This window comes from Brachypodium distachyon, chromosome 1 (assembly GCF_000005505.3).
Source record: "Brachypodium distachyon strain Bd21 chromosome 1, Brachypodium_distachyon_v3.0, whole genome shotgun sequence".
Taxonomy (NCBI): Eukaryota; Viridiplantae; Streptophyta; class Magnoliopsida; order Poales; family Poaceae; genus Brachypodium; species Brachypodium distachyon.
Window position 1 is genome coordinate 25,635,147 of NC_016131.3, and position 21,633 is coordinate 25,656,779.

Below are 21,633 nucleotides of genomic sequence, written 5' to 3' on the forward strand. Positions count from 1 at the left end.
AAGGCTATAGCTAAAGCTGTAAGCCTCCAAGTGACGTTACGTGTGGAAAAAACCAAGCCATCCTCATTTTGAAAAACTGAATGAAAGGCGCATGCATGAAACAAGAATCACATCCCCAGAATTCAAATTGGCAGATAAATATAACGAATTCAACCGGCATATGACTGTACATATAGATAACAGATAAAAAAAAGGTGATGCTCAACTCCGGAGTCATAAAGTAAACCCAAATCTGCCAGTATAACATTCGCGATGCCCGAACCGATTCCGACATCCGCAAACGGTTTCTCAGGTTAAACCACCATGCCCAAACAACGCTGTCTGGTCTCTGCATGTCCTTGTTCAAAAAGTTAGTGCGCAGCGGCGAGAACGGTCTGGTTTACCGTAGTGTTAACCGAGTCTCCTGTAATCTATGTCCCCCCCCTTGCTGGATCACTCCCCATGCCGCGCTTCACGGCTGCTTCTCGGTCTCGGATTCTGACTGTACCCTCTCGCCAACTTGTTCGATCAGAAGCTTCAAGTAGTCCTGGGAAAGGGAGCATTTGTTTAGAGCCACAGGTTAGGATTAACACCAACAGAGCTACATGATATGTTTCATGTTATTGCTGCAATGGGGCTTATTTATATATAAGTAAAGGTTGTAGAAAACGTACGTCGGCAAGCTCTGGATCACTGGCAAGTTCTTCGAGCATGACCTGTATGGTCTCGTCTTCACCATAGGCCTGAGCAGCTGTTTCAAGGACAGCACCAAAGATATCCTCAGGGGACTCATGTTGCTCGATGCGTTCACGGGCTTGGTGAAGATCAATCTGTCCATGGAATACAAAACATGAGCGGCGTTGTACCATGCAGGCACACTAACCAAAAGAATCTGGCTACCAACATTAGCAAAATATAAATGCTTCTTATGAGCTACCAGAAGAGAGTGTGAACAGAGTCAAGCAGATTTGGTAGGTCCAAATATGTCATATTCACGTAAGCAAACAGAACTGAAATACTAACTTTTATAGTAGTCATCATCACTAGATCTCTTTCCAAACCAAGCTATGGAGGAGAAGAACAGGCTCAACGACAGCTCTTTCATTAAACAGGATGCCTTACCTGAGCCCTTCTGCCAGGCTGCAGTCCTGACTCTCCACCATCTGTACCAGCAGGACGAGCTGCAGCTCCACCAAGAACTTGTGATACAACTGGCATCATTTGCTGCATCATTCTAGATAAGTCAAAGCCGCCGCCTTGGCCCCTTCGTGGCCCATCTGCATTTTGCACTATATTGCTTATAGTATCCATCATTGCAGGGTTCTGTGTCAAGTCTTCCATTATGTTCCGCACATCAGCCGGCGATTCTAGTCCTGTTTGAGCTGCTACATTTGACATTAGATTGCCAAAAACCGGACTGTTGAGAACACTAGATAACATGCTGCCAATATCGAGCTGTCCTTCACCACCTGGTCTTCTCGGAGGCATTCCACCAGCAAACTGAGGCATCGAGGATGGAGGGCGAGTATCCGCAACACTGCCATTCCTTACATCAGCATTACTTGAAGCAAGGGCTTGCAGAATCTGCTGACCCGCCGAAACAGCTTCTTGGCTTCTGGGGACAGAAGAGGTATTAAGGGGTTCACTAGAATCACCGCTAGTCCCAGATGGCTTTGAAATTTTGCTCCGCCTCTGCAAGTGGTTAAAATAATCAACGACACTGCAGCTATCCACAACAGACTCAAAGCCCACTGCTTGCAAATAACTTTGACAACAACAATCTGAGTGTAGAAACTACAAGACTAAACTGAACTCGTTATTTAATATACCTTAGGCTGAAGACCTCCACCAAGACCTAGCGGTTCAGACCTGCCGCTTGCACTAGGTTTAACAGACTCTCCTGTTACTCCATCTGAGGGCTTGTTCTTCAGCTCGGAATTTTCTGCTGCTGCGCTCAAAGGAATATCACGTGCATGTTCTACTAAGATGTCCTGTCCAGCTAAGGCTGCTGCCAATTCCTCAGAATAGCTCCTACTGCTATCCACATTGATACCTTCCATTTGTGACTGTTCTTGAGTACTATCGACACTGAAAAAAACATTTGCAGTGCTGCTAGCTTGTGCAGATAAATTGGGATCAGATGTATTTGACTGCAATGTACCTAATTAGAGGAACAGCAACAAAACAGGAATGGTGAACAATTCGGCACAATTTTCTCTAGAGGAAGAACTTCATCAAGTAAAGAAAATTACCTGTGGCAGTTACATGAGATTGGACATTCAGTGGAGTTTCTGCCTGCTGAGAACTCAGGATCTCATTCTGGAGTTGCATATTTCTTGATGCCTCAGAACTCACAGTACCATCTCCATTGTTTGTGGTTGGGTGAGCCCCCTGATCTGCTGCGTTTTGCACAGATGATGAGACCTGGCCTGGTTGGTTTGCAGCCATTGCATTGGCTACCTGTGCAGTTATCTGTGCCACTATAGAAGAAATGTTAGCAACACCACCTGAAGAAGCTTGTGGAACAACAAATGTTGCATTTGGTTGAGATCCATTGCCCACTGCAGCTTGGGAACCTTGAGAAACAGTTGACTGATTAGGCGCTGCTACTTGACTTCTCACTTGAACAGGAAGGATAACACCTAGGACATGGTTTGGAGCGTCAGCTGAGGACCGTGCCGGAATAGCTGCAACAACTGTTCTTGTTGGCAATCCAGGTGTTGAGTTAGCTGATGAGTTTCCTCCTTGAGTTCTTTCTACATTTTGGCGGGCCCCATCAACAGTAGTTGCGGAAGCAGTGGTTGAACCAACAGACGTGCCATTTGTTGCAGAAGCACCTAGTATACAGGATAAAATGCAAGTGAGTGCAGAGATATCAAAATATGATAAGCACTCATTAGAACTTCAAAACTAAAGATCGTGTGAGACATAGCTTTTTTCAGAACTGGTATAACTCGGTTCCAGATTATCGTTACAGGGGATGGATATAGACATGACGATGGAGGAGGGGGTACTATCCCACCCAAAAGTAATATAAAATGACGCCGTTGCTTAAAAGGATTCGACAAGTCAACTTGCCCAACAACTGAGACTTGTAATATTATATCTACTTGCCATCCAAGAGGCTCATCTCAGAACAGTAAACATGCACTGCAGCAGAGTATGGACCTAGACAGTATACCATATATCAAGGACACTCATGATATCTGAAAGCCACTATAATTACAATATTACCAGTTGTTACTGTCAGCATATCTGTCAATCAAATGGTTTAGAAAGCAAATCTACTTCTTTATAATTGGGACACCATTTATGAGGCGCCTAACATTTGTACCCTCGGACAAATTACCATGAAGTACTATATAAGAAAAAAAAAATGTAAGCCTGTTTTCAGCATCAAGTGGGAGGGTATATTGAGAATGCACCATAAGTAAGTCGTTTGAACATCCAATAACCCACCTATATATCTTTTTTCCCCTCAAAACAAGAAATTAAAAAGGCTGAGATGTGGCCTTACCACCGTAAACATTGACACCAGATGTTCGAGAAGGATCAACAATACCAAATTGACCAGAAACTCCACTCAAAACTGGTATGCTGGAAACTCCAAAATGAGGGGCACTCTGGAAAGATGGCTGCAGAAACAATGAGTTACTGTTATTAGAGTGGCAGAGCACATGAAAACCAACAACATGAAGAAGTATCTCAATATATCACCTGAACCATGATTGGATTTGGTCCTGCAGGGTTTATATAAATAGCAGACCCAGCATTTACAAAAGCATTATCCTGCAAAATCGACAAACCTTCAGAATAGTCCAAACTGTGAAATCAGATATGTAACATGGTAGAAAAATGCATACAGGAGATGCCCCCATTCTAAGCATCATCATTGTCCGTCCAAGCTCCAAAAGCATAGCCCCCAGATGCTGCATTGCTGCTCCCAACTGAGCCGATTCATTCTGGATCTGGCTTCGTATAGCTGTATCACTAGTGGCAGCATCTCTCTGAATACGGTGTGCAAGATGCTGAAACAGAAAATCGGGTTAACAGAGGTCACAAAGAAGTCCAAAGAAAAGTTTGCACTTATCATTCAGTTTTCATAACAGATCATTTGACAGTAAATAACAATCTAAAAGATGCATCCTGTCAACGTATTATCATTTGCCAACAAACCATGAAGTTCTAACACCAGGAAAATATTTCCTTTGAGTGTTGCGTTTTGAGGGTGGACAAAGGGCAAACTTAAATGTTCAGTTCATTTAGTTTCCATACCGCTAAAAAATAAACAGCCAAAAAAGTACTAAAATAGCAACACATTCTTGTTTACAGAACATTGACTAGGAGACTACAATAGAAGGAAAAATCATTACGAAATTTAATATCACTGTTGAAGGTGAACTATTGCAATGTAGAATACAACTACAGGTTAGAAAAATAACATACAGAAAGAGCAGAAGAAGCACTGCCACCAAGAAGTTGCTGGGTTCTCTCAATGACTGAAACCAGCACGTCGGGACTTGGAAATCTTCCGTTTAAATAAGCATCCTCTGAACTTGGTGGCCGAGCAATTGACTCCACAGAAGGAACACCTTCATTTTTATCATCAAAATAGAATGTCACGTATAACAGGATTATTGACCAGCAACAAATAACGGGCTGCAAAAAGACATACCATTGTTCTGCAATAGTAGGTCCATGCGATTGATGTACTCCACAATTGTTGCCATGGAATCAGGAATAACCTGTCATCAATGGTAGAATTAAGGAACAAAATACAGATGGAAAAACAGAGGAAGAAAACTAAAGAACGATATATTACCATGTTCCGAGGAATAGCCCCTCCTGGTTGAAGCTGTGACACATGGATTGAGAAACCAGGTTGTGCTGGGTTCCCTGGCTGAGTTCTTCCAACATTACTGGCCCCTTCTGGTGCAGTGGTTAATGGCACCTGATAAAGCAAAAAACAGGTAAGTAAAATATTGATATATCTCAGGAACCATAAACAGGCCCATAGAAGAAACCTCATTACCGAGAATGCACCATTCACCACACCACCAGGCATCTCAAGACCTAACGAGCCAAGAATATCCCGAACAGTCTGAACATAACAGAAGGAAGTAGATTAGACCAATAGGTGCGTAAAACAATCACTTATCAGTTATGAAAGATATACAGGACACTAGAACATGTCATATACCCTAGCAAGGTCACCTATTGTCCCTTCAGAAAGCAAATCATCTATAAATTCCTAGAAGAGAATAGATAAACAAATAAATAAACAACTCAAATAAAAAAAAGAATCAACGTTCAATAATTGCTATAATGTGGCGGAATGGCTGATTTTCTAAGACATAATCAACATAAAGCAATGGTAGAAGCATACCCTGGACATATCTCCTAGCATTCCTCCATTCGCAGCAACATTAACTGCACCAATGACAAAAAAAATGTAAAAGGTTCATAAGGCCCAGACTCATCATATTGTTATCTTGCTTTTTTTGGGGAAGATATCCATTTATAACCAATCATATACTAAGATAATGAGGAAACAGTTGGTTTCGGCAGCAATCCATAACATCTGAAATGAGCAAAGTTCCAGAAAAATACTCTCGTCGCAGAAACATTCTGCAAAAGCCTCTGTATAAACTAACAAAGAACTTGGCTTCCACCAATGTTAACATGAAAACAGTAAAGCAATGGTGTCTACAGTTCTGTCTGGAAGAATGGCATTTCTTGCTAAGTTTTGGTATTCAAGTCAAATTTAAACCAAATACCAAAACTTTACCAAGAAATACCCCTCTTCCACACAGGCCCTAAAGTAAAACAAAAAATCAGAGGATTAATATCTTCATCATTTTTAGTAGCCTGAAAAGCTCCAATGGCCATTTTCGTCCACAACTATCAAGAACTAATTCCTGACCTCCCGGGATTAAATACCTACTGTCATGGAACTGCTATTTGTGTCTCTGAATAGCAAAACCTGACATTTGAAAGCACAAAACTATAAATGCAAGCATAATTTGAGGTCCTATAACACCGATGGATGGCAAGGCGCTATGTAGGCATAATAAATGATGACAGCATATACAAATATCTGTTGCAGTCAGGACTGATATTGTAGTCGACAAAGCAATGGCATGCCAGACTTACCATTACCATGGGTGCCTTCTTCAGATGTGCCAGAAGAATGTTGGCCCTCAGCAGTACGTCGAGCAACTAAATGCAATGTATATCCATCTTCCAAATCTTTGGATTGTAAAGGATATCGATAACAGAGTTGACCATGAGCAATCAATACAATCCGCACATAAATATGGCAGGAAAGAGAATTTAAAGTGTCCATTAAAATATTGGACAAACAGGTATACGTATGAGAAACCAAAAGAAAAGCAAATCTTTAGAATGGCAAATCAGAAGTGGAGTGATGGAAACCAATAATCACTGGCAACCTCATATCATGCCATGTAATCTTTACACTTATAAAGGTTCGAGTTGGTGGTCGTCAATTCACCCTATTGAGACTACTCCCTAGCTTGTTAGAAAATTACTTGATTGCCACCTATTCCATATGATATATATATATATATATATATATATATATATATATATATATATATATCTATACTTTTGAGATTAAAAAAATCAGATAAATTTTTTGAGAGAATTCTTATTTAGCATAAAGTTGGAAAATATGAGCACATAAATATTTAAAACAACTCATGCATGAAATGTATACTTTTAATTCCCTAGCAACGCACGTGCATTTAGCTAGTCTTCAATAAAACCTAGTGTCCCAGCACTAACTAGCGATTCATGAACAACCTCAACTTATTGAATGTATACCAATGCTTACAATGATTTTGAGGCTCTCATCCATATTTCTGGCAATCAAAGCTTAACAACTTCAATGTGACACTAGCCCAGAAAAAAAATCAACATGACTCATCAAGGTAATTAACTGAGGTATAGATGTAAAGATACACTTTGCTCATCAAGGTAATAACTGAGGTACAGATGTAAAGATACACTTTGTAGCCTTGACAGAAATGCACGAACAAAAGGATACGGTATTCTGACAAGAGGTGATCATCCTTTAAGACTCTTCCCCTAAAAATCAACCTTTGCTGGTCCACAGGAATCCCGGCTGCATCCACTATCTTCTCTTTCAGGTTCAAAACTGTCTCCTGAGAACATTTGGCGATTAGGTCATAAAAAACATTGCACACACTGTTATCGATCCTCATGATTCTAAATACAGGAATTGAGAATTAACAGGGAGCCATTCTTTATTGTATAATTGCTATCAACTTGAAAGTAGTTGGGCAGTCAACACGACAAAACCCTGAAAAATCAAGAGCTAGAGCATAATTACATTCTTCTGAACACGGAGCTTGTGCACTTGCGAGTCCAGGGTCTTGATGTTGATCTCGATAGTAGGTTCTGGATCATCACCGCCAGCCTTCACGGTCGAACCACTAGGTGCAGCATCATCAGCCATCCTGCATATACACAGAAAAAACGGATAAATCATTCAGGTGTCATCATATAAACTGCAGCTTTCGTGTGCTCGGAGTTTGCCTAGGTTACAAGTTCCGCCTCTCACAGCAACAAAAACCCGTGCCCCATATGCTTCCCCTAGCCCGAACGCGAAATTCGGCGAACGGAAATCTAACCTAATCGTTCTGGAGGTCGAGGATCTGGCTCCCAACGCCGCGCCGGAGCTCGATCCCCGCGCCGGAGGAGTGGGTCGAGGGGTGGGCAGGGAAGGGACGAACGGGGACGCCGCGTGAGCTCTGGCCGGTGAGGGAGGCGAGCCGGCGGCAGCGTTGGCCTGCGGAGGAGGAGGAGACCGGGGGCGTCGACTGGAGGTGCTCGGAAATCGTCGGAGGCTGTCTGGGGTTTTCTTGAGGAGGAAGGGGACAGACAGGATTACTTGTGGTGGTCTTTCTTCGGTGTGACCTCTTCTTTTCTTCTAGAACAGTCTACGCACTTCTAGTGAAAAGAGTCTCTCGAGATTTTTCTTCTTACTATTATTAGGGTTATGAATAAATCCTGATTATATCTGGAGACTCGGATAAGCATGCATGGCTATCTTTAGAGCAAATCTTAATCATAACTAGTAAGTTGTCCGTGCGCTGTTACGGAACCACTTTAAGTTGTATGGAACCATAAAATTGTTGTTTGATATTTGCTAAACATATTATTCCCTTCGTTTCATATTAACTGATTCAAATTTTTCAAATATGACGGACCAATGGTATGTTTGTTGCCAACTAAGAACTATAGAAGCTGAACTAACACAAGCACACTATTTTGTTTAGTTCAATCACAAAGACAAGATTCTATATTAATACTAAAGTGGCATATAGGGAAAGCAAATACAAAATCAGCATTATCTGAACCTAAAATCATTGATCAACTTTTAGTATAAAAACTCTATCCAAAAAGATGAACACACAATGAATCCTCCTGCTTCTCTTACTGCAAAGGACCAGCTTTCACATGTTCAATCGTGTTATGGCTTGTAGTACAACATAGCGCATAAACTTTTTTTAAGCACGATAGAAAAAGAATTATACGAGAGTAAGGAGGAAGCCTGCATCACCTTCTCAGCCTGGCCCACCGGATGCAAAAAGGAGGCCCGAGCCAGGCCAAGTCGAGAAACACCCGACTGCTTTCTCTTCTCGACAGTTCTTCTTCCCCGTCGCACACTCGCCCACCGCAACCAGCGCCTGATGAAAGAACATTTCGATCCCTAATGAGTTTTGATGTTAATGATAATTTAATATGTGGACTAACCGTATGCTAAGTGTTTTCAGAAATTATATAGAATCAAGCAAAGCGGTTCGTTGCCCAAAAAAGAAGCGTAGAAGGATTTACGGTTTTTTATTTATATTGAGTCGTAGGAAAATTCATACTATAAAGAGAGAATCCATTTGGGAAGGTTTGGGTGAATCAATTTCACGTACACACAACCACCAAATTGCACCCACCAGATAGCCTCAATCTCACTGGTGAAGATTAGCTAAAACCTATTCTTGAACCAAAGGGTTCTACCTATTTTTCCTATCCATGGCAGCAGTACCGGTCATCCCAGGCCAGTAGTACCGCCCCGGTACCGCACCAGTGCTATGAGGTAGCAAAACGCTACTGACATATAGCGGCACCGGCATGGTACCGGGGCTGCACTACCGCTCGCGGTAGTACCGCTTGAGCTAGCGGTAGTACCGCCCTGTGCCGAAATTGCACATAACGGGCGGAAATCAGGGATCCTATAAAAGAGGGTCTTCGTCCCCAACGGTTCGTGACTCCATTCCTGCAAGCGTTCTTCACCTCCAAAGCTTCAAATCTCGAGATCTCTCTCCCTAGTGCTTCCCCCTAGCTAATACTTTGAGGAAATGTTGAGAAGAGCTCGATCTAGGGTTTCACCAAATCAAAAGTTGATTCCCCTCGTTTTTCTTGGTGAATTTTGTTACTCTTGGGATTTTGGGACCCCTAGACGGAAGGTATCTCTTCAAGCACTCCAATCTTGTGAGGAGGTGTTTGAGAATTTGGAAGGAGCCTCCAATTTAGTTGTGGATTCGTGCCCTTATTCTTGTTTGTAAAGGTTCGGCATTCGCCTTCAAGGAAGCCATTAGTGGAACTCACTTCGCTTTTGTGGTGTGGTGAGTTGGAGAATAGAGTGAGCCTTCGTGGCGTCTCTCCCTTTGTGGTAGAGCACTCCTCCAAACGGAGACGTACGCCGATCCCAATAGGTGGAACTCCGGTGAAATCTTCGTCTTCCCGTGTGGTATCATACTTGTCCTTTACTTAATTGCTTTACTTCATTGCCTATACTTTGCTTCGGCTAGTGCTTCGGCTATTGCACTTCATACTAGGGTTGCATTCACTTTAGAGAATCTAGAAAGCCCTAGAATTAAGTGTTTGTATCTTTTAAAAAAAAAGAAAAGTTAAAATTTGTTAGTCTTCTATTCACCCTCCCTCTAGTCGACCATACCGATCTTTCACCTGAGCGCCGCCTCCCTCCCCTCCCCTGGCGAGCGCTTCCTTCGGCTAGAACCGCCTCCATCTCCTTTCGCTGGGAGCCCACTCCATCCCTACCTTGATTCGCGAGCTCTCCTTCCCCGGCGGCGAGCGCCGCTACATCCCCTTCCCAGGCGAGCGCCGCCTCCATCTTTCGCCCGCCACAGCCGCCTCCATCTTTCGCCCGCCACAGCCGCCGAACAACACTGCCTCCCTTGAGCTTCCCACCGACGACAGCCAGATCCAGCGACGCGTCGCCAACCTCGTCACCCCGAACGTCCTCCGCGTTTGTGCGGGGAGGGGGGGGGGGGGGCGGGTGACGAGGGGCAACGCCGCCTTCGACGTGCGGCCGATTTCCCGATCTCCTCCTTTATTCCGGCAGTGTTCAAGATTTTGACGGCGTTCATGATTTTTTCTTCGTGTTTTGGCTAAGAAATTCAGATCTATAACGATTAGAATGTGACCTTTGGTTATTTGCTTTATTCATGCAATCCACGTTGTGGTTTCGATTCTTGGTTGAGAAAAATTTAGATTAGTGTTTATGCAATGGTTCATGCCAAGGTTGCGCGTGAGTGTGGCGCCCTGTACAGTTGAGAACCTCGTGGCTCGTGGGAGGGCGTTGGCACAGTAAAAAAGGCCCCACCTGTAAAAGATAGAGATGCAGTGACGTACCGCCACCACCAAATGGCTCTTTTATAGGAGTTAAGATGTGTTAATTTTTGCCCCTTTGATGTAGTCTTGTAGTCTTCAATCCCATGACATCCTTGTCTCCGAAAGAAAGTCGGAGCACTGCAGGGGTTAACCTTTCCGAAAGAAACTCGGACTTTACGAGATTAATTGTTATTTCCCTCACACTTTCCTCCCCACGTGTTTAGAGCAACAAACAAAGGAACGCCGGAAGTGGAAATGGTTCAAGTGGGGGTGGAGCGGGAATGTTGTGACTTTGGCTAAGGGCGAGGGGGCCGCCCGGAGGGGGGCACCTATTTGGGTTGAGTTATTAGGCATGCTGACTCTAATGATGTTGTTGTGGTTTACGAGACAAGTGGCGATGGCGGACTCGGTGGCAATCCGATGACGCTTTCATCTTCGGAAGGAGGTCGGATTACACATGTGATGTTACATGCCAGAAAGGGCGAGAAAAAGAAAAGGAGGACAACATGCTAGTAGTAGATAGCTTGACGGTAAACATAGGTAGTCACGAGATGTTGCACAAATGAAGAGCGGAGGCGATAAGGTGACACATAAAGGCAGGGGTGGCGGAGGTTTGGCAGGAGCCTAAACGAACATACCCTTCTTTAAGAAACGTCATCTCTTAAATATGTATGTTTCCATCTGAAGCCACATTTTTTTTTCCAAATTTACATATTTATAAAACAACTTAGCAAGGGGAACTTTACAGGGAATAAAAGTTGACCCACACGATAAAAACTTGCTCCATTCTACCCGTGTGTTGTGCAAATTCCAACCATTGCCGTTGGTGACCTGGAAAATCTGGAAGGACCGGCATCGCAGGATCTCTCAGCACCTTCAACACAGGTCAGTACAGCTTTCATTTATTTATGTTTTCCTTCCCTGTTTCTCTAGTTTTTTCCACCTCTGAGAAGCTACTCTTTTCCAACTTCCTGGAGAAGCCGTATTAAATTTTTTGCTAGGCTTCCAAATTTGCTAGGATTTCATCCGAAAGCCTAACAAAATTTCACATCTCCAGAAAGTTAGAGGAGAGCAGCTCGTTAGAGAAGCCCATGCCCTGAAAGCCGAAAAGAAGTGGGCTGAAATACATCCACACAAGCACACAGGCCTCGCCTTGGGTTGACCTGATACTCGTTCTGGGCTTTATACCAAACGTTCAGAAACTTCTCTGGCTTGCTGCTGATGCTTTTGGGCCGCTTCGGCCAGGCTCAACCAGGTAACAAGCAATTTATCCTTTGTCGGACTCCTCGTCTTGTACCCGCAGCACTCGATTGATGCCCAAACACATCACTTGCAATTTATTCTTGCAAGCTGCCTACGTCTAAATTTCTGTATATCTCAGGGTTCAGAGCGGCCAGAACAGAGACCAGTTCGAATTTCGTTACGCACAACGTCGATATCGTTGCTGCGAAATCGCACTGGTACTTGCTTCGCTGTCTATCAGTGTTTCAGTATAAAATGGTTCTGTGATCAACGACTGATTGGCAAAGTGTGTCGAATCTGAATGTGGATGTTCCGGACCATGGTAGTCCTTGCATCGCAGCTAGCTTGCAGCACCTTCAGATCTCTCTGCCTTGCTGTGCTTCAGTTGTGCAAGTTCAAGATGATGTCTTTTTTTTTCCCCTTCAGATCCGTTTGGACAGACTTGCTGCTCGCAAGAAAAATAAACATTATATAAGTACATTCCATGGGCTTGTAACTTGAGATTGCGAATTTCTTCCCATTCCTTTCCTGTACAGAAGAAGCAAAGCCATGAGCTTGCTTAACCAGCTTTCATGCCCACTGATTTGCATATTTTTGTTTTGGTTTGCTGCCATTGCTGTTTCAGTTTAACAGCAACTGGGGAATCGATCAACAACAGAGAGGAATACAGTCAGATCCTATATCGATCCAAGCTGCAGAATGCTAGTACTTGTCCTACGATTAGTTAAGCCAGCCATTCCTCCTCCATTCCATCGGATTTGTTGCTCCCGACCGGCTGCTGAATCCCCGCGACTCCGGCGGCGGCAGGTCGTCGCAGCCGGCCATGTACCTCCGCACCTCGCCGCGGATCATCTCCTGCATCGCCGCCGCGAACTCGGCGCTGAACGGGTACGGCGCCGGCGAAGGCGAAGGCGGCTGTTGGAATTGGCTCTCGTGGCAGAAGGAGAAGGACCCCTCCTGGTCCTGGGCCATGCCTGGGAGGGAGAGGGAGAGCGATGTGAGCGGGCCGTCGTCCTCCTCCTCCTCGTCCCTCCGGCAGCGGCTCATGGCGCAGTCCGCCGCCACCGGCCTGCAAACCATCCGCCGCCCAAACACGCTGCCGCCATGGCTGAGGTCGCTCCGTTCCGACCCAGACCCGGACCCGGATCCAGACCCCGATGGGCTCTCCGGCGAGACGCTGACCCGCTTACACGCCCGCCGCTCATCCTCCTCCCCACCGGCAGAAGCGGCTCGGAGCCGGCGCTTGAGGGAGCAGTTCCAGTGGTTCTTGACGGCGTTGTCGGTGCGCCCATTCCCGAGGATCCTGGCGATGGCGGCCCAGCGGTTGCCGATCCGCGCGTGGGCCGCCACGATGGCGGCGTCCTCATCGGCGGTGAAGGCGCGGCGCTCGACGCGCGGGGAGAGCTGGTTGCACCACCGCAGGCGGCACGACTTCCCGGACCGGCCCGGCACGCCGCGGCCGATGGCCGTCCAGTTCCTCGCCCCGTGCACGCCCACCATCGCCCGCAGGGTCTCGTCCTCCTCTGGGCTCCACGGGCCCCTCGTCCTCTCCCCCACCTGATCCCCCATCACTAATCGGATACTCTGAACTGCAGAAACTCGAGAGAGATGATGGCAATGGGTGGCGATTGCTCTCTGTGTTGTGTGTGTGTGCAATGGGGATTTGGCTGGAGGAAGGGGATGGGGAGGAGGAGGGGATTTTATAGGGGGTGAGAACTGAGAAGAGATAGGAGGCCGGTGATGTGACCGACCGGCAACGGTAACGGCAAGGCGGACTGGATACAGCTGGCGCCACCTGGCCGCACGAGTCCCCGAGCACCGCCCCCCACCGCAACGATCCGGGGGCGCTTGTCGTTTTCCTCTGCTGCATGCCATGTGGGGCCCTTTTTGCGGGTGGGACCGTTCAGTCAGTGATTTTGAACCTGGTTACTCTATCGTCGGTTCGAAATTTGAACCGTGTCGTTTTGCTAGCTAGCTAGCTTTGGCAGGTGTACGTGGATGGAGGAGTTTGCCGTTCCGCCGTTGGAGTTCAGAAATCAGAACACACGTTTTTTTTTTACACTGAACAAGAAAAGAAAAACGAACAGCGCGTATCGTTGCACCCGTTTGTGGTAGTACATCCAGCAAAGGAGAAAGCAGGTGGCCACACTTGCCCGGATTATAGATTTCTCTATGCACGAACAAGAAATATCTCTTTTTTTTAGTCTAACAAGAAATATCTCGATATTACTAGTACTGCATTAGCTCCCGTGGGACGAGTACGTAACGTTATAACCATCCATCGGCCTCTCTCTCGTTGAAAAAGGAAAAGAAGAGTCCACACATGCAATTGCACGCACGGGTCAGCACGAGGCCGTTCGGCGGGTTTCGTCGTGTTGCGTCGTTGCGCCCAGCAAGTCGAACCGCTCGGAGGAAGCAACGGGACTCCCGAGGGAAGCAAGGCCAGGCTGGCCGGAGGTTGGCGCGGCCCCCTGCCCAGCCGACACGAGCAGCCGGTGGTATACTACGCACTTCCCAACCGTACGTCCGGCGCCAACTGCCTGGATCCGCGGCTCGTGCGTGAGCTTCGTACGCAGCTTCCTCGGACGTTTCTTTATTCCCGGTGCATGATCGTGGAGTCAGAGGGCCAGATCTTTGCCCAACAAGCTTTATTCAAACTGAGGGCCAATCAACGAGCTGGTGGTGGATCGATCGCGCTGTCATGTCGTGTGGCCATTGCACCCGCCCGTGCAATAGGATACTCCGTATTTCGTCAACCTGTCAGCCCCCGCACGAGGCCGCCCGTCGGCGAGGCAGTACAGCATATCTCCGGCTTGTACGGTGATGAGAGAACGCTCTGCTGTAATACTGCCTACGCACGGATTTGCACGGATCTCCTCTCAACCGATCCATGAGCTTAAAGGTAGGTTCAGGACTTCAGTTTTTGTTTTTGTTTTTTTTCCGGTCTTTCTAAGTGGGGCACGTGTCCAGACATGTCTTAGCTAGCGGCGGCTTTTCGCACCGTCCGATCGGACTCCCTACTCTATTTTCTTTTTTCTTTCATCTCTCTCCCTCTTATCTCCTCGTAGGCTCATTTCTTCCCCACCGAGACCTCCCACCTCCCCGGTTTCTCTTCTCCCGAGCCACCAAACCAGGATCCTCGCAGCGACGGCCAAGGCCATGGACGGCGGCGGCGGGGTAGCGGCGGGGCGGCGCTGGGCTGGGCTGTGGCGGGGCGGCGCTGGGCTGGGCTGTGGCGGGGCGACGCCGGCGGGTGGGCGCGAGCGGGGTGGCGCCGGGCAGGTCTTCGGATCCCCGGGGCGGCAAAGGCAGTCAGAAGGACGGATGGGTGGAGGGGGCCTGGCCGGTGGTGAGGATGAAGAGCTCGTAGCGGCTGTGCCAAGGATAAGGACAAGGACAAGGGGCGGCGATGGATCGTGCTGCAGCGGCTGCGCGTTCGGGACAGAAGCTGCCTGCGTGCAGCAGCTATGGCGGATCTGGTCAGCGGTCGAAGGAGACACATGGAGTGACGCAATGGTAGGTTGGCTGATTGTTTCCTGATTTGTTTTGTAGCTCATCATGCTAGCGAGTCGTTATCTATCACCGTCCGTTGATCGATTGAGGGTGTGTTTGTTTGGGCTTCAAGGAGCAGCTCCAATAGCTTCTGGGCTCTAGAAACTGAAGCCCAAACAAACATCAGATTTCACACCAACTTCTTGTAGCGGCTCCTTTGGAACGCTCCTTAGAAATACACTACGACCGAGAAGCTGCGAAACTGAAGCTTCTTCCAGCTGCTGCCGCTCCAAACAACTTTTTTACTGGTTTACCCTCCCACCAAAGTTCATAATACACACAAAATGCTCTTACTGGTTCATTCTATTCCCCGTCTCCTTCCTCCCGAGCAACAGCCGTTCTCCCCGTCCCCGTCGCGATCCCACACCTGCCGTCGCCCCGGCGGGGCAGTTCTCCGGCGACCCTCCTCATCTGCCGGAACTTATGCCTTCACCCTCCTGCTGCCGCGACCCACCCGCCTCCACCACCCCCCACCTTCCCCGTTGTTGGACCTGCTGCCGCAGACCTCCAGATCTCCGGCGACGCCCCCAAACCAGAAACCCCACCCGAGCACGGCAAGTTCCTGCGTCAGGGCGTTCTCGCGCGGCCAGAACTGGGGGCCCTCCTCTGGCCGGAACCGGGGGCGTCCTCGGCTCAGCCTGCTTCAATCTGCGGTGCCCTCCTCTGGCTGGAACCGCCGGCGTCGATCTCCTCCAGCCTGCGCCGCAGCCCTCCTCCGACCTGGACGGGCGGCCCGAGCTGTTCCGATGGACGACCCCTGACGCGGCTCCCTGCTCCTCCTACTTTGAGGACGCCGCTCAACATCTGTAGCTGCACAACGCTCTGTCCGCTCTCTCTGCGCTATTCTTTGTCTCCGTGTCTGTTCTGCTGCTTGATTGCAATTAGTAACTAATGCAAAGTTTGCCAATAGCTCATCTATCGAGGTGTTGCTTCTGGACGTATTACAACTGTTGATTGCAACTGGACTACATGCATAGATAATGGTCATGCTTATCAGTTTTTGCGAGAGAAGGCAGCACACACAAATACTTTGAATTGAACATAGTAATGATTATTGCAACTGTCCACAAGATTAAGGCGAAAAAAAACCAATTATTGTACACATTAATGATTATTGCAGCCGCTCCGCAAAAGAACACATTACTTGTTATTTATATTATATTATATGATGTGTCCAATTATTGTCGTCTGCAACAACTCTTAAACAACTAATTTACATGTAAAACAGTACGATCATTAATAACAAATTTACAGAACTACAAGGTCATTCAAATTATTTCAGCACATTTCAGTTGCAGCTGAAGTTGGACCAGCCGCACAAACAAACAGGCATCAGACTGCTCCAACCTTCCAGCCACAGCTGATTCTGGAATCTGCAGCTGAAACTGCAGTCCAAACAAACACAACCTGAATAGAGTGAGTGTGAACTGAAAGCTCCTGGTTGGTCTGTGTGCTAGATGAGCATAGCTCTATGCTTCAGGCATATACATCGCATTTTTATTGAGATATATGATACACTAGGTGGTATGTGTAGTCCATTCCAGTAACCGTGGGTTAATAATCTGGTTAGTATGTATTGCTAAACCAATTAATCTGACAGGCAGGTGTAAATAATCCGGTAAGTGAGCATGGATAATTTAGCAAGTAGTCATGGTTAAACCAGCAAGTAGGTACACAACTAAATATCCTTGCAAGTTTGGTCCATTAAATGTGCTGTTGTAGGTTAAAAATCTGATTAGAGTGCATGTATAAGCAAGAGGCAAGTGCACATGGATAAACCGACAAACACACAGAATTAACCTGATAAGTGGGTGTGGATAATCCGACAAGTAGTCATGGTTAAACTAGCAAGTAGATACAATTAACCTGTCAAGTACATGTGGATAATCCGCAAGTGGGTGTAAATAATCCAGCAAGATGCGCATAAGTAGTCATGGTTAAACTTGAAAACATATGTGACTAATCCGGCAAGTGGGTGTGAATAATCTGACAAGTAGGGACGAAGAATTCGGTAAGTAGTCATGGTTTAAACAGGTACAGTTAACCTTACAAGTGTGTGCGCCGGCAAGTATGCAGGCATAACCCGGAAAGTATATAGAGCTAACCTCACAAATGCGCACGCCTAATCTGGCAATTACGTACGATTAACCTGGCAAGTGTGTGTGGATAATCCGGCAAGCATGTAAGGCTGACCTGGCAAGTATGTGCGCCTAACCTGGGAAGTATTCAGCACTAACCTAGCAATTAGGCACGGGTAATTTGCAATCAGGCACGTCTAACCTAGCAATCAAGCATGCCTAACCTGGCAAGTATGCACGGCTAACCTGACAATCAGGCACGGCTATGCAATCATGCACGGCTAACCTGGAAAGTATGCACGACTAACCTGGCAATTAGACACGGCTAACCTGACAATTAGGTAAGTATGTATATATATGGGTAATCTGTCAATTAGGGACGGGTAACCTGAAATTTAGGTAAGGGTAACATGGCAAGTATGCATTGTTGCCATGTTGTTTCATCCTAGTTGCCATGTGTTGGGTCGTAGTCGGGATGTCGTGTACTACCTAGTTGCTATGATGTTGAGTCGTAGTTTATATGTCGTTTGCTATTTAGTTGCCGAGTTGTTGGTTCTACTTGCCATGTTGTTTGGTCTTAGTTGTCATGTCACGCAGTACCTAGATGTCATGTTGTTTGTCCTAATTGCCTACCTAGTTGTCATTTTTTTTGTCACCGCACAATTGCCACACTATTTACACATAATTACCAGTTTATTAATTTGCTCCTATCTGACATGTTTATATTGTGCACGGGGCCGGGGGTATATCCTTCTTTTCGAAAGTTGTTTATACTGACAAATAGACACAGTTAACTTGATAAGTATGCACAATTATTTGACACGTCACACGTAGATACAATTAAAATGGCAATTAGATGCATGCCAAGTAGCACATGTGTATAAGCCAGTAAATAGCCGTCGAAAAACTGATATTTGAGTAGTAATAAACCGACAAGGAACATCTAAAGAGGTGTAGATAAATTGATCATCAGCAGTGATTAAAACGACATATATAAACAGTTTGGTGCGCGTAGATAAACTCACAAGTTTTTTTTTGAGAGGACGGCAAGTTTTTTATTTGGTATCTAATGGTTAACGAATGTATGAGATGAGCTGGATAGTGTAACGATGGGCTTTTTTAACAGGTAATGCCGTAATTGTGGTCTTTGACGTGAAAGCTCAAGTTTGAAAAACACAAGCATGCATGCAGGACAGCAGGAGGGCTGCGGCTGGAGTCTGGACTCTGGAGATGGGCTTGTTGACGCACTGCTAGGCTGGCTCCTAGCTGGGCTGACCTAGCGCGGTGCTAGACGGCCGCGCGCACGGAGCTGGGCCCTCGAAGCGAGCGCCGCTGCGGGTTGTTATGTGGGGAACGCCGCTCGCTAGTTCGCTCCTTTTTTGTTTTTGCGAGATCGACCTGCGGTCCGTTCGTGGTTCGTGCGTTCGGGTTTAAAAGATCAAAGCCCACATCCCCGCAAAAACAAAGCCGATCATAATAAGCCCGCTCCAGATACCCTTGTTGTACTACAAAACGGGCCACAGATGCGGAGGGTGCGGATTCTCTTCCTTCCTCCCCGTACCAGGTTATACTGATACGCGGGCTTTTCCCGTACGTGGGCCTCCCTAATCGATGGCCTGATTGATCTCTTTTGGGCCTCACTTTTCACTTAGGCGTCGTCCTGGCTTCCGCATCCGCTCGTGTGACCAACTTTATTACAGATTTTGATTCGAGACCACGTTGGCTTTGCGTTGTGAATGGATATTAGTCGAATTGGATGAATCTTGATCAAATGAGATGAATGTTGTTGAGTTGGCAGCTGCGAAATTGGGCTATGCTGGAGCAAGAAGCAATGTTTGATCCCCTATTTCTCGGGGCTAGCCCCTATTTTTCCAATTTAGGGACTCGGTTTAGGAGCTATTGCTGGACCTACTCTAAGGGGAGTCACCGCAATCAGCAACTTAGTTTATATTAGTGACGGTGTTTCGACATGCCGAAGATGAATGAACGAATTGAACGCAATGACACGCAGAGTGCAATTACCCGATTATCCTTCACATACGCGTCATCATGGGCTGGATCCATATAGACTCCATGACATGGCGTCCATGTATACTAGGTTACACCAATATCATGACGGCATCTTTCCTTAATGTGCACTTCTCCATCCTCATGTCTCTATGGTTTGAAGGTAAGGTTCTATGAGCAAAGTCGAACAACGTGATTGAAGGAAATGCCGGTCCTAGTTTCTCTTGTGCGTGGAGTTGAAGGAATTTACTCACAAAATGACACTAGACTACCGTACCATGAGCATAAAAGGAAATCCCGCAAGTCGTAGTCCCTCACAATTCCCTTTCCTCTCCTCTCCCAAACATGGCGACCTAGCTAACCCTAGCGCTGCTCCACCGTTGCCTCTTCGCCATCGCTCCCGATCGTGCTCTCTCTCTCTCTCTCTCTCTCTCTCTCTCTCTCTTTCTCTCTCTCTTTTTTTCCAATTTAGGGACTCGGTTTAGGAGCTATTGCTGGACCTACTCTAAGGGGAGTCACCGCAATCGGGTAGGGTCACGTCGACACAACTCTAGCCGAGTTAACAGAGACAGTTCTAGCCGAGATAACGGAGGTTAGGCCGGCTTAGATAAACATGCCGGCATCTCCGAGTGTGACTAACGCTAAGTCGGCTAAACCGGCATGCCCAGTGTATGCCGGCACGACTGTTATATTTCGTAAAGCTTGCAGGATCAAGATGACTACGGGAACCCCGGCAGGAGCCGGGATCCCTCAGCGGTCTTATCCTGACCAAGCGGTGCGGATTAAAGCGAAGCCATCATCACCCCGGAAAAGCGGTCAGCGCCTGCACCACGGTGTCAGGTGACCACGCGCTGGAAGCACCGAAAGGAGATTCCCTGACGAGGCCGGCAGAGGATAGCTGTACATGCTGTCGGCAAACAGTAAAAGTAAAGTTGTCTTGTCGCATCCACGCGGGCCGGGAGCGCAGTTGCAGCGGAGCTATACGCCGGTGGACGAAGGTGCGCGCCACGTCCATGTTAGTGAGCCCCGCTAGCCGCAGCACCTTGATCTTCTCCACGATGGGGAGGAGGTCGGCGTCGCGGTGATACCTGTCCTGCCAGCCGTTTTGGGGTTGCGGCAGCTCCGTGGGCAGCTGGATGAACTCTTGGGGGTCCTCCACTCGGACCCAACACCAATCGCTCCGTCACTCCTTTTCGATTTTCTTCCCCGACCGGACGATGAACTCGGACTTCATCTGGTCACGGGCGCGTAACACCACCCCCGACGACATCGCCTTCGCGTTGTCAATGCGGGGGTAGAAGTAGTGGCGGAAGAGCCCCACCGACGGCATCACCCCCACGAACGCCTCGCAGAGGAACTGGAAGGTGGCAAAGAGGAACAGCGACGTGGGGTGAAGCTGCGCCACCCGCAGCTGGTAGGACTCCATCAGTGCGTGGAGGAATAGTGAGAAGGGTGGCACCAGGCCACTGAGGAGGAAGCGCGCGAACACCCTGAAGTCGTTGTCCTGGTGCTCGACGCCCGCCGGGAAGATCAGCGTCTCCCCGTGCTCGTTGAAGTTGGAGGCGACAGCGTGCCGGACCTTCCCTAGCGCCTCGCCGTTGTAGCCGGGGCGGTAGAAGGCGAGCGTGGCCCGCATCTCCCGCCTCTTTTGATCCTTGGCGGCGGCCGCCTTGGTTGCCGCCTCGCTCTTGCTGGCCGCGGCTTTCTTTGAGACCTGGACCTCCTTCCCCTTTCTGGTTGTGGGGGGTGCCATGGGGAACGAAGGCGAAGGCTAGCAGGGGCGCTGGGATGCGAGATGTGAAAGGGGATGAAGACGAAGGCAATGGGGGCAGAGTGTTTCTCCCCTTTTGGCAATAGTAAGAGCCTTATAACACCCGGCCGTTTGGTAACGGCCGGTTTCGTACCCTACGGGTGCGCGAGGATAACTCCTAATCATTAGGAGTAATGCGTGGAGTGGCCTTAACTTCCCTATTTAGGGGGGGAGTTAGGGCGAAAATCACGCGCCCACTGCCCCGTCTGTAATGGCGTTGTACACGGGGCAGCGAAGGGACGCGGGCCCACGGCGAATCGGGGCCCACACGTCGGTTGAGGGCGTAGC

At 47.6% G+C, this 21,633-nt stretch overlaps 2 protein-coding genes across 3 annotated transcripts; both read right to left on the reverse strand.

Annotated features, from left to right (window-relative positions):
* Positions 1–96: 96 nt before the first annotated feature.
* Positions 97–7,925, reverse strand: LOC100823964 (large proline-rich protein bag6-B). Of its 2 annotated transcripts, XM_010241408.2 has the most exons (18): positions 7,656–7,925; positions 7,355–7,481; positions 7,049–7,166; positions 6,133–6,228; positions 5,366–5,409; positions 5,180–5,230; positions 5,012–5,080; positions 4,802–4,930; positions 4,655–4,724; positions 4,426–4,571; positions 3,843–4,007; positions 3,697–3,768; positions 3,497–3,614; positions 2,232–2,816; positions 1,809–2,140; positions 1,102–1,671; positions 654–809; positions 97–526 (listed from the first exon to the last, which is right to left on the reverse strand). In XM_010241408.2, exons 2-18 carry the CDS (start codon positions 7,478–7,480, stop codon positions 452–454), a joined length of 2,922 nt encoding a protein of 973 aa, XP_010239710.1. In that variant the 5' UTR covers position 7,481; positions 7,656–7,925; the 3' UTR covers positions 97–451. The 2 variants fall into 2 exon arrangements, with proteins under 2 accessions (XP_010239710.1, XP_003563277.1); XM_003563229.4 differs by lacking the exon at positions 5,180–5,230 and having other exon boundaries at positions 7,656–7,924.
* A 4,419-nt stretch (positions 7,926–12,344) lies between these two features.
* On the reverse strand, positions 12,345–13,585 carry LOC100828847 (transcription factor MYB44). Its single transcript, XM_010241420.3, has one exon. It carries the CDS (start codon positions 13,465–13,467, stop codon positions 12,619–12,621), a length of 849 nt encoding a protein of 282 aa, XP_010239722.1. The 5' UTR covers positions 13,468–13,585; the 3' UTR covers positions 12,345–12,618.
* Between the last annotated feature and the right edge of the window lie 8,048 nt (positions 13,586–21,633).